Source organism: Corvus cornix, chromosome 10 (genome assembly GCF_000738735.6).
Source record: "Corvus cornix cornix isolate S_Up_H32 chromosome 10, ASM73873v5, whole genome shotgun sequence".
In the NCBI taxonomy this organism is placed as follows: Eukaryota; Metazoa; Chordata; class Aves; order Passeriformes; family Corvidae; genus Corvus; species Corvus cornix.
This window is the reverse complement of record NC_046340.1, coordinates 3,857,907-3,870,461: the sequence shown is the minus strand read 5'-3', so window position 1 is coordinate 3,870,461 and position 12,555 is coordinate 3,857,907. Positions and strand designations below refer to the sequence as shown.

General features: G+C 39.8%; 1 protein-coding gene across 5 annotated transcripts in view; it reads right to left on the bottom strand.

The window, feature by feature from the left end:
- Positions 1-322: 322 nt before the first annotated feature.
- Positions 323-12,555, bottom strand: part of ADAMTSL3 (ADAMTS like 3) — a 179,574-nt gene continuing 167,341 nt past the window's right edge. For 4 of the 5 annotated variants that reach the window (XM_039557993.1, XM_039557995.1, XM_010391094.4 and 1 more), the window contains 7 exons: positions 10,483-10,602; positions 9,510-9,722; positions 7,050-7,233; positions 4,540-4,744; positions 3,565-3,674; positions 2,792-3,006; positions 323-2,261 (listed from right to left, as the gene is read on the bottom strand). In XM_039557993.1, coding sequence (XP_039413927.1) covers positions 2,152-2,261; positions 2,792-3,006; positions 3,565-3,674; positions 4,540-4,744; positions 7,050-7,233; positions 9,510-9,722; positions 10,483-10,602 — 1,157 coding nt within the window. In that variant the 3' untranslated portion in view covers positions 323-2,151. Of the gene's footprint in view, positions 2,262-2,791; positions 3,007-3,564; positions 3,675-4,539; positions 4,745-7,049; positions 7,234-9,509; positions 9,723-10,482; positions 10,603-12,555 lie in introns of those variants that run through there. The other variant, XM_039557996.1, reaches the window with a different exon arrangement.

Genomic DNA, 12,555 nt, shown 5'->3' with positions numbered 1-12,555 from the left:
AGAAATGCAATTTTATTCCACCTTTTATGGAATCCTGATTCTAGATTTCAGTGAATCAGAGCTGACGCATTTGGATTTTGGCAAATTACCTTCCCACTTTTTCAGTCAGGTTACTTCTATGTTGTCTCTTAATAGCAGTGCAAAGCAGACTGCAGTGAAGCTGACAATATGACTGATAAACTGTTAAAAATTAAGGACTAATCCGAAGCTTTGAAAAAAGTCCCAGAATTACGGACAAAGTATGTTGAAAAAAATAACAAGGAATGAAAGCACAGTTACTAAGCAAATCATGGTAATAAACAATGTCAGGGTAATCACAGTATTGAATAATCAAACTATACTTTATTTCAGAAATATCAAAACTACGTTCAAGAGAGCTAAAATCTTCAGTTACTGGAGAAGCAATAAAATAATCTACAGAGGAATGTCATGCCAATTGCAATCACAAACATTTACAGCACTGCTTCTGGATAGCATGCATATTTAACCAAAGTTAACACAACCAAAAAATGCTATGTGTTAACATTTGAAAACTTTAAATATAGAGGGAAAACATGAATAAGAAATTTTGGTAATAAGAAAAAATATATGTCCAAAAATCTTTATTAAACACTGTACAAAAAAAAATATTGCACTTTTAAATCAGACAATAAATATCTACAAAAGTATCTTACAAATGTTTAATTTAAAAAACTGCTTAAACAATCAAGACCCATTGCTGATTAAAAAGGTAATGATCAGGAATATCCTCTCCTTGTAGTCAGCCTTGGACATGATAGTCCACCCTAAACATTTTCTATACAGTAGTGCTACCCTAATTCTCAGTGATGCAAACCCTCTGTGCAGGATGCTGCGTCTGAGCTGCCCCCACAGCACTCCCAGCCCTCTGCCTGTCACACAGGTCAGAGATGGAACACAAGAGCCAAGTCAAAGTAAGCATTCAGGCCTCTAATATGAGCAGTAGTTTGGAAACTACAAAAGAAAAAAATCATCTATTTTCTGCCTCCCATGGGGTCCTCTCTGCTTAAAGCCCTAGTCAGACAATCTGCAATATGGAAGATAATTTACCCAGCAATATCATAAGAAGAATTTATCAGCTTGCAAATTACTCAGATGGTCAATGGTCATCATGAAAAACTCATCTAGATAGAAAAATGCTCAAAATAGATTTCTTGCACTTGTCTATCTTCACAATTAATAATTCTTCCTTGGACATTTTTCCCCTTTAATGGAGAAAAAGAGAATGATTATTCAAGACGAGAAATCTGGCAGCCATTTTGACCAATTACTGGCTCCTCATTTGACTTGATGTGCAAGAGAACAGTGCTCACAAATGTTTGTTCACAGCTCTGACAAGGAAGCTTCTGTCTAATTTAATATCACTACAAAAGTATAATCGTGCCAGAACTTCGATTGTTCTTCAGAGACTGGAATCGGAATAGAAACAATAAAAAATGACACCTCATTTATTCAAAAGAGATCTATTGCTGCTTTGAAAATTGTACTAGGATCTATAGTGTCCTACTGCATATACATAAATACAAGCAGTAAAAATTCAATGTACTTCTGTGTATCCATCTGAGAGCTAGTATCTGTAAAGCATATCCTGTGAGATCAACCCTTAAGCTCAAGCTGATAATGAGAATGAAGCTGTTGCCAAAATTTTACAGCTACAAGCCACAGCTTCTATAAATTTAAAAATAGTGTTAAGTATGATGAAAAAAAAAAACAAACCAAAACCTGTGAGTCAATAGTTGCTGCATTTCAAAAAAATTTTTGAAGTATTTTTGTGACTCTTCCTCATAAATTAAGGACTATTTGTTGCTTTTAGGTAATGCTTTTTTCACTGATAAAATTATAAAATGATGGCCTGCAAAATTTTACAGATGATATGCCATGATATGATCTTGCTAATCCAGACATGTTTAAAACATTTGAAGTTCCATGGCAAAGAATGAAAAATGAAAGCTCCCAGAAACAATACCTTATCCAGCACATCAAGCCACAATACTGTGTTTTCATTTGCCCCATGTTGCCATTTAACTGTCACAACTAGTGTCTCATTTACAAGGATATATTTCGACCAAGTTAGTTTAATGAACCTCTCTTCTCATCTCTTCACTGCAGCATCATGAACTTGCCATAGAGGACTTACGTTTCTTGACATGATTGACAACATCTTTGTTTGTAGGTGTCTATCAAGCATAACTTTAGTTGCTTTACAAATGTACAGTAGTGAGTTGTATCCTTGCATTCTCCTTCTGAAAAATATATTTAAATATTACAAGGCTTTATAATGAGCAAAAGAGAAAAACCAGAACTTGCCATAGTAATTGTAAACAACAGACAGATTCCTGCTAGCTTTGTAATTGTGTAATTGTGTGCATTTCTGGCAGCAGTGGATTGAAAGCTAAACAAGGTCACGAGTAAGAGGTGTGATCTCACTGCCTTCATTTACTCATTGTCTGTTTCAGAACACTACCCGGTCTTGGAGGCATTAACAGCTCGCTCAGAGACTTTTGAGTCACAACTGGCACAGTCATGTAGGGAAGTTTGCAAAAAACTTCCTAAATATCCTGTTTCTAAAAGTGCTTTTGAGGCTTTAATATCAAACTGGCCTACTTAGAGAAAAGAAACCCCAGGATTACGAAGTGCTCCTCGGAGAGGATAGTTTTACCTTTGATGTACAATCAAATGCTTGCAGAATCAATAGTGTACAACTGTGAGTCACTTTCTAATATAACTGCTACAAACTATTACTATGCTCATATTTAAATAAACATTTACATACTGCCACAGGATGTGACATTGCAGTGTTGCCAGGTCACTGGTCTCTTCCTCCCTTCGCAGAAATGCTCAGCCACGGGTTTGTTGCTCTGCCTGTGTATGCAGGACACTCTCCTGGACTGGAACCCGCTCCCACAGCCCACACTGCAGGGCCTCCAGGGGCCTGTCCGCCAGTACACATCACACAGCTCTGAGGAACAGTTCCTTCTGACAGGAGGGCTGTGCAGGGAAATAAGTGGAGTTAAATGTTTGCTTTTGTGCTAAACCCTTATTCCTAGAACTACAGAACAAATCAGCCCCCACCCCAGCTCACAGCACAGCCAACTAGACCAGGATCCTCAAGATTGTCTCTGTTTGTATTTTGAGTATCTCCAAAGGTCTGGACTCCACAACTTTCTGGGTAACCTGTTCAGGTTTTTTTTTATATTTAAGTTGATTTCCTTTTATTTAATTTTGTGCTCCTCATCATGCCTTCCTGCTCATGAGGAAACGTGAGTTTCTTTAAACCAATTTCTTAACCCTGGAATAGAAAAGGTTTTTTATCTTTGGGAAAACTTAGCTGACCCTGAAACACTGCATACTGGATGCTCTGAATTCTTCAGGCATGACCTCTCCCGGGTTCCTGAATTCATCCAGTGTCCACAAAGGGATGACTGTCTCTACCTCCTTTCCTTTGTTTGACACAAAAGAATTTGCCTATTTGTACTGCAGTAACAATCCTGTACGTTAATTTGATCATCTAAAGAATCTAACTTGTAACTTCTTCTAACTGTTTACCTCTTTCTTTCATCACAAGAGGAGTTTGGCACGAAAGATCCATTCCGAAGCTGACATATAAACTGACGGTGCTGTGAACCTGCAGGGCGGCCTACACAGCGACCAGAACACTGCAAATTGAGAGTAAAGGGTGAGGGGAGAGAAAAAGAAACAGCCAAGTTAGTAACAACAGAATTACCCTCCTAGGCAGTTACCCAGCTACACAGCCCAGCCATAATTTTTTGCATTTTGCCTTTCTCTTCAGTCCTGTCACACCTCGATTTGGATAAGACCTACATATTTTTGGTTCTCTCTGTGCAATTTTGCCAAGACACTGAGTTTCCTGCCTGTTCCTAAAGCTAAATCCACCGTCTGCTCTCATCATGCCACATCCCTACTGCTTCAGCCTTCTTCCTGTAGCTCCGACCATTACAAACTTGTCTTGCTAAAACCTGTATTGTGAATGCAGCAATAGCAATTGTAATTAATTACTTTGCACACTGAACAGTAAATACTGTGTTAATAATTATATAAATCATATCAATATGAACACAAGTCTATTGCATGAAGGAAGAAACAGAAAATATAGGAAAACAGAGTTCTGTGCATTAAACACTGGCAACTGCTGTTGAAGCACATTCATGTATCGATTTTAGGGACTTCACAAGTACAACTATGCAAACTGTGTTCTTATATGACTGCAACAAAAGCAATAAATAAGCTTGGAAAATGAAATGCATCATAGTGTCTCAGCTTATAAAACGCACTGAAGTTACTACTCTGGTTTCAGGTCGTGTCTTCAACAAACAAAAGTTGCTCAGACAGCATAAAATGAAAAAACCTTACAAAACAGGATTTCTAATTGACTGCTCTGAAAGGTAATTACACACACAAAGCTCCTCCCTTGTGTAAGAGGACAGATGTTCAGCCAGTGGCGCGATGACACTGTCCCACTTTGACAACACAAGGAGATTCCAGACAAATGCTGTAACTTACCTGTGCTTTTGCCTGCGTTGGCCCCAGGGGACAAGAGTGCCCTGTGCAGGGTCTCCTTCCCACAGGCCTGTCCCTGTGTGTGCAGGCCCCTGGCAGCAGGGCCAGCACGCTGCCGTTGGCTTTGACTTGGTGACACCACAGCTGCCGATGGCGAAATCCACCGCCACAAGATGCAGAGCACTCAGACCACGGCCCAGCTACCCACCTGCAGGATGCACAGACAAATTTATAGCCATTACTGCAGCCCTGCTGGTAGCTGGCAGCAATTGTTTGCAAAGAAAATGCAAAAGAACCCATCCTTGCACGTTTTAGATGTGAGAACAGCTAGAATCAGCTTCCTCACTTGAGCAAGGTCTTCTAAACGTGGTTAACTGCTAACAGATCTGTTACCAGAAGCTGTTACTAGGTGAGCCCTACGGACCCTGCTGGATGTGACATTCCAGGAGGAAGGACATTGAACTTCTCCATTGCTTATAAAATGGTTGGTACCAATTTAGTTGGTACCAAAGTGACAGCTGCCGTAACTCATCCAAATTTATTACATCAAGATCTCACCAGATAATGGCTCAAGCAGAATATGTTATTTGTTGGCTGGAAGTTGCAGATATTTAGTCTGTCTTAGCAGCTAGGAACAATACTGGGGAGGAAGCACGTGGTAATACAATCAACTTCACTTGCTCTTTGCATAAATCTAGGCTAGAGATATAAAATGAACTTTATGTGTACCACAACAATGATAACAGGAAAAAAATCCTATTTTCTTCAGCAATTATTTCATTTTCTTACACTCAAACAGCTTATATCCACCCAAGGAAGATTAATCTTTTACAGTCTGCACCCTTGTGTTTTTCTCCCTTTTAAAGCTCAAGTAATTTTGTAAACATTTGGTGCAGTGCATGCACAGCAAAGCTCAAGTTAAATACATACCCAAGCCCTTGTATTTGCTTGACTGTATCCCTCCACTGTGATGGAGAGAGGTGATTAAACACATGCAAAATGCTCCAAACAATTAGGGGCCCATGCCACTGACTGCATATTTAAGCCTTTATAATTCTATGGATACTTTCTAAAGAGCTGCCTTGAGATGAGAAGGTTGTGCAGAAATCAGTAAGTGGGAAAATGGGAAGGGAAGTTTGGACACTTCGCACTTCTCTCCCAGGTCTGTAATCACAGGGAAGGAGAGAGGTTAGAGGCACCAAGGACCTGACACAGGGTTATTTTCCAGGCATCTGGGATGCTATTCCTGTATAGAAAGCATGGAATATTTCATGAAAGAAAACCAGTTTATTTGTTAGCACTCACGTATGGCTAAAGACAGAGTTAATTGCATTTGTATACACACAATTGCCTCCCATTGGCAATTACATAAAGCCAAATTTAAAGCAGAACAAATCAAAGCATTTAAAAAGACAATTCAGTTCCCATTCCCTTTAGCCATATGAAATAACTGATTTGTTTATGTTGTGAATACTCCAGGGCCAGTGATAATCAGATTATTCAGTCATGCCCTGCAATCCACTGAAAGGCATGACCTTGCTCAGAGGAGCCCCAGGACCCCTTGTACCCTCCTGATATCTGTTCCAAATGGCTGGAGCTTAAGAGGGAAACCTGCAACCAAAGCTGTGTTTCAAACTATTAGTTTGATTTCAGTATTTTTCTACTGGCAAAATGTTTCCTTTCTCTGGGCTGGCTGGAGTTCAGTCTCACGATTTAAGATGATCTGGGTTTTGGCTGCTAATAATGAAGTATAAACAACTTCTCCTGATGCATATCTGTTGCTATGTTTTCTGCATTCAGAACAGAATTTAGAACATACTGGCAAGATACACTCTTGCAATGTCAGCTAAGGTCTTAACACTTCCCTACCAACATTTTCCAGTGAGGGATAACTCCAAAGTGTGTGCATCCCTCACAGACTTTTGCTGATAGTGATGACCAATTCTTTAAAGCAACAAAAAGCACCTGTTTTGAGGATCCTATGGGTTTTCCCGCTGAACACCTGGAGAAACACCCTGTTGAGCTGGAATGCTCAGTGCAACTCAAGAAGCCTAGAAGTATGGTTTTGGCCTTCAGAATCAGATGCTGTGATATACTTGTCTGTGATATGAATACCTTCAGCCCCATGACCCCTATTGAATCAGTGAGAAAATTGGCTGGGGAGGACATGCCAGGAGCACTGTGGTGAGGGGCATTAGAGATAAATGAGGCATTCCACAGAAAACACCTTCCTCAGAGCTCTGCTGGCACAAAGGAGAGCAGGTGAACACAGAGTTACTCTGGCCACTCTAAACACAACAAGCTTTCCCTCTAGGGCGGCACAGATTCCACAAAACTGCGCATCCCAGTGTCTCAGAGAGATCTCCAGTTCAGCTTTTGAGGGGTGGTGTGGTAGCAGCAAGACCTGCTGCAGCAGCGTGGAGACACGCATAAACACAGAAACAATTTCAGGAGGTGGCGAGTGCATTTTAATACACAAAGAGCACATGGAAACAGAGCAGAAGGGAGTTTACCTTGCAGGGCAGTCCTCTGTGTTGCAGGGCTGGTAAATAATCACTGGCTTTTGCAGCTCTCTGCACTGTGACTCATTTACTTTCTGTTTCTCTGCGTTCAGGCACTGCAGGCTCCTGGAGCGGGTTCCTGAATGCCCACAGGTAGCAGAGCAAGGACTCCAATCAGCATATTCCCAGGTGAAATCTAAGAAATACAATTGCAAGCAGTGTGAGAGAGGCACTGTACATTGTAACTGTGTCACATTTTGATTGATTTGGCAGCACTCTCCGCAGGCTGGATAGATACCACATCCTCTGTAGAAAAGCAAATATTTCAGCACTGTGAAAAGGGACCATGAGCCAAAGTAGAATTTAGTTCTACTCAGCTTCCCCTCAAGTTCAGCCCTTACCCATGAAGCTCTCTAGAAGGCAAATGAGATCAGCACATGAAGGGCAGAACCTGGCTCACAGTAGGAACTGATGAGCCTCCTTTAAAACTTTCATAACGTTTTTATACAATAAGCATTAAAAAGAGGAAATTGTAAATCAGGCTCTCTAGGTTTCCTGCTGTTCCACAGCAAGTTTGTCCTGAAGAAAACTCATCTTACTCCAGACACCTCACGTAATTTCAGGATTTAAGAAAATCCTGTCCTAAACTACAGAGAAGTATTTAATGTAAAAATAATTTGCCACTGAGGCACCTGGCAAGATGAAAAAGGAATTTGTTTTAAAGAGCGTTTTATATTAAAAACCGATCACCTCTAACAATTACTACCTTTATATTTAGTCAAAATTCCACACTTACCCCTTCCTCCGCAATTTTTTTTTGTCACTTGCTAAAAGATGAAGTACTATGCAATGTTGACAGATTTTTATGTGATCACAGAAGGAGTCAGGTTTTTCTATAATAACCAAGAATAATTGATAGCTACCAGCTGTGTCCACAGGCTCACTCTTGCAGCACATAATGAATTCTTTAACTTATTGTTTTTCAATGTTTCCTTATTACTTCTGGATTTCTTAAAATAATACAAAAGGGCCTTTTTCAAAGTAGAAATAGTTAAATTTACTGACTGCAGCTATGATGGAGAGACTGTATTGTTTGTTTAACTAGGATGACACTGCTCAGAAGTGCCCTTGAAATGCCTACTGTGCAAAAACCACCAAGGGAGGTTTCACAGCCTCACAAATGCATGGGTATGGCACTGATGAAACATTTACATAAGTGTCAATCAGAGTTACAGCTCAGAGGTAGGAAATGGAATCTCCCCAAAATACTGCCCAACCTGACTGGAGAGGGGATTGGGCAACCAAAAGGCAGTCCAGCTGAAGACTGTAGGTGGACAGTTCAATAAGTGGCAGAAATTCTAACTGTAAGGAGATCTAAATTAGGATCTGAGGCTGGACCTAGTTTTTGAAAAATTCTATTAGGATATTTTCTGATTTACATTTGATTTTAAAAATAAACGTTTTGATCATGGATATGTCTCAGTAAGATTCCTTTGCAAATGTAACTTCCCCCATAACCCCAGGTGTTCCAGAACCATCCTCACCCATGAACAGTCACTGAGAACACCCTCACACACAGCACAGGGGATCTGATCCTACTGCTTGTGTCCCTTGCCCATCAGTCATAAGCCAAATCAAACTGCTAGGTGAAGAGATAAAACAGACAGAAAAGCTTACAGTGTCAGCAGATGCTTGGTTTAAATCTGAGTTCCTACTTATAATTGGGTTTTTAAAAAGAGAACATAATTATTTTCTAAACACTTAAAATGTTTAAAACTTGATAAAATGTTTGCGGATACAGCTGATTGTCCTGCTGGTGCATATGTAGGGTTCTTTTCAAATTCATCACTTTGGAAATTCAGTTGCACATTTCATAACCTACTGATAGAAATGTGGTTTTCTGCAAGTGCATTACACTAGGGAACTTTACAAGACATTTTTGAGAATTTCACGTGGAAATCTATGAGTGTGCAGTGTGCTCTAGCACATTGATGTGATTAAGGGTGTCTGCAGTAAGATCACTGCCATATTAATTGTAATGATGCTGGAAAATGACAATTACATTAAAATTATTTTTATTATAATGAAGATATTTCCAAAGATGACCTCAAACTCAGTTTTGTTTCAGTTTGGTGGGCTATCATGGAGAAGTTTGTTGAAGGGCAAGTTGGTAAAACCTGTCTGATTTAAAATTGTTTAAGCAGAAAAACACATTCTCTCAGCTTCTCAGATACACAGGCAAGCAATCAGAACCCCCACATGAAATTTGGGTAGATATTAATTGCCATATCCAACTCTGAGTATGGACATTGTCTATTGACTTAAATAAGACCATTCCCACATGTAAAGCCAAACATATATTTCTGAATTACTTTCAACACAGAAAAGCAGGTTAGTTATCAGGAAAAGTCTTTACAGAGTGAAAGAAGATATTTTAAAATTCAAGAATTTGTCATATAATTTTCAACAAACCTTCCTTCTTGACATTTACCCAAACTGACATTAGTTTTGCACTAGCTGAAGTCCGACATTGGAATTGTCCAGCAAATTGACCAGAGCTGGTGTTCACCTCTAGGATACGACCCCCAACCAGTGTTTGGTATTCCAAGGTCTTAAGTTCCTCAATTGGGCTATCTCCAAAGAGCCACTGGACTGTATTTCTGTGACTGGGCAGCACCGGGCAACCTAAAAATCAACAACATTTTAGCAGGTTTTTCTCAACACACTGAAATGTTTGTGAACAAGTATGTGTGAGTGTGTGATTCTACATGAAGGACATTACCATTCTAAATAAAAACAAGAATATGCATAAATTCACTGAAGTCCAAGCTATGGCCCAAAATCCTGACAGCCCCTTGAGGGGCATGAGCTCTATAAGCTCATGTGCACTTACCACACTTCTTCATAATTTCCCTTTCAGTAAGTTCTATATGGACAAGGTGGAACGGGGCAGCAATGATTTAAATGGAATGAAGATTTCATCCCAGACTCTACAATACCCAGAAAGGTCTGTAATTAAAGAATTTCTCTCTGTTTGGGAAAGGAGTCACAAACACATCAGATGAAATTGCTGCGTTTTCACTCCACAGGCATGGGCAGGGATGGAAGCAAAGGCATTCATTTAGATGGGAAAAAAGAACAAACATTCTAGGGCCCAGCTGAATCCCTTCCATTTTTCAAGTGAAGCTCAAAGAGTGATTAGTGGCTTTAGTGTCAGGGTGAGTCACCTCACAACAGTTTAAGGGAAGGTGTTTTTCGAAAAGCTGAAAAAAAATATGATTGCCTTAATCTAAGGCTTCCTCCCTGGTAACAGAGCTGACCCAGAGTTAAGAAATCCAGGGGGTCACCAAACCTGGACTCTTGGGAATTGCATTCACTTTTTCCATGGGCCCTCCTACATTAAAAAAAAAAAAAGATTCATGAAAAAGCAGAAAAGGCAACACACCTATTCTTAGTGGATCTCCAGGTACCACACTGACATTTGTACCAATCACAGATGCCATCAGGACACGCTTTCTTCTGCTTCCCTTCAATACTTGAGTGTTATTCTCTGTAAGTCTTTGTTCTGTAACACAATGCATAAGATCTCTTCTTAGCAAGAGTTAAATCATGATGCCAAAAACAATTTCATATCAAAATATCCAGCATGCTAGTTATGAAGCAGAAGGATAGTAGCAGTTTGGAGTTCTTTAGGATCAACTTCATTTACGCAATTAAACTAACAAATAAACTGCAGGTATATGTACAGGGAAACAGAAATTATTTATGTTTACGCAAGTTTCTAAATTAATCAAATTTATTGAATTTATTAGAAAAACAGGCCTGTAACACTTAGTGTGAAAACAAGATTTACAGGATGTATTTCCTGTTTCTCATGACAGTGTTATTTATTAGTTCATTGCATACAAAAATTTTAAGAAAAATAACTCTCTCAGTGGAATCCAGCCAATTCCTCTGTTCCATTAGATGGAATTATGACAAAGTGTTACAATAGAAAAAAGAAGAACATCTTTTAAAATCTCATTATGCGTAGAGATAGCATAATGAATGCAGAGTCAAATGCCCATCACTATAGCAACTCCTCCTTTTTATCATATGCTGGCAGAATAACTGCCAAAAATGTGGGCAATCTGTCAGTAACACACAATTCTTACCACTTAGTCAACATTTCTGTTTTAATGAATGTACATAACATCTATGACTCTCCCTCCACAAGGGTTTAAATCTTTTACTATATTCTAACTTCTCTGGTTCATTTTACATTGGCTCAACGTTTCTCCTCAGTGTGCAGTTTCTGTACAAAGCCTCCTGCCTGTCTGCAAACACCAGGACAAAAAAGTCTCCACAAAACCACAGTGAGGCCAGTTCCACAGGCCAAGGACTGGTTGCCTTGTCAGCCCTTAGGAAGTTTTATTGGAAAGGCTGCCCAGACTTTGTGCTACTGCTGGACTGCCCCTGGTCAGGCAGCAAGTGCTGTAGCCAAGCCAAAAAACTGATGGGATGTTTCAGACAACACTGAGCCAGTGCAATCTGCAAGTCCTGACAGCAGAAGTCCTCCCATTTCGCTGCATTCTTGCACAGCCAAAAACTTGCGGAATTTGGCCCTCTCCTATCCACTCCAGATTTATTTAAACTTATGTCACATGACCAGGAATAGAAACAAAATTTAGACTCTTGTGAGCAATCTTCCAGTCACGTCATTATAATAATATTCCTCTCTGGAACATCCGAAGTTTTGATGTACTCCAGGAAAACTGAAACCAGGAAGGCAGCTTCAGTCTACACTCATGCTCACACAGAGACTCCCATTATGTCCTTGGAATGTCCTCCTCGGCCAACAGGCCCAAACATCCCCAACCTGCCCTGGGTGTGTGCCCAAGAAAGGGATCTTTGTGGCAGGACTGGTCATGGGGAGCTGGGTTGCACTTTGCACAGCAAACTGGTGAGACAGCTCATCTCTAGAGCCAAATGATCCATTGACTGAGGTGATGTGCAAGGCATGATTGTATTTACAGAATTACATTATTACCCTACTTGCAATAGAGGTATTTATGTGGAGTTTTTTCTTTATATTTTCTATTCTGAATGTTAGCAGGTCATAATCAGAATTTTTTCTTTTCCAATTCCCTACATTTTATTGGCCTCTATAGTTAAGAAAAACAAACACCAAACCCCCAAACCAGCCTTTGCCTTCATTTTCCTGCATTTCCCTGCAGATTTTCTGAATACTCACACCTGCCCTGTGTCTCTAGTTAGAAGCACTGGGCACACAGTAACATGACAGTGGATTTAGTTCCTAATGTGTCAGCTGGTTTTAGGGTGATTATTTGTTGCCTGGAAGCAAGAAGATGGAACAACCTTGAAGTCACAAGTCAAACCATCTGTACACAGATCCACATTACAGGAAACACAAAACAGAGAACGGATCCCAGGGCATCAGATGCAATCAAAAATTCCAATTTTCTAATAAAGTGTTAAATATCCCTCCAACTATTTTATTGTTAAACTTTGATTATAA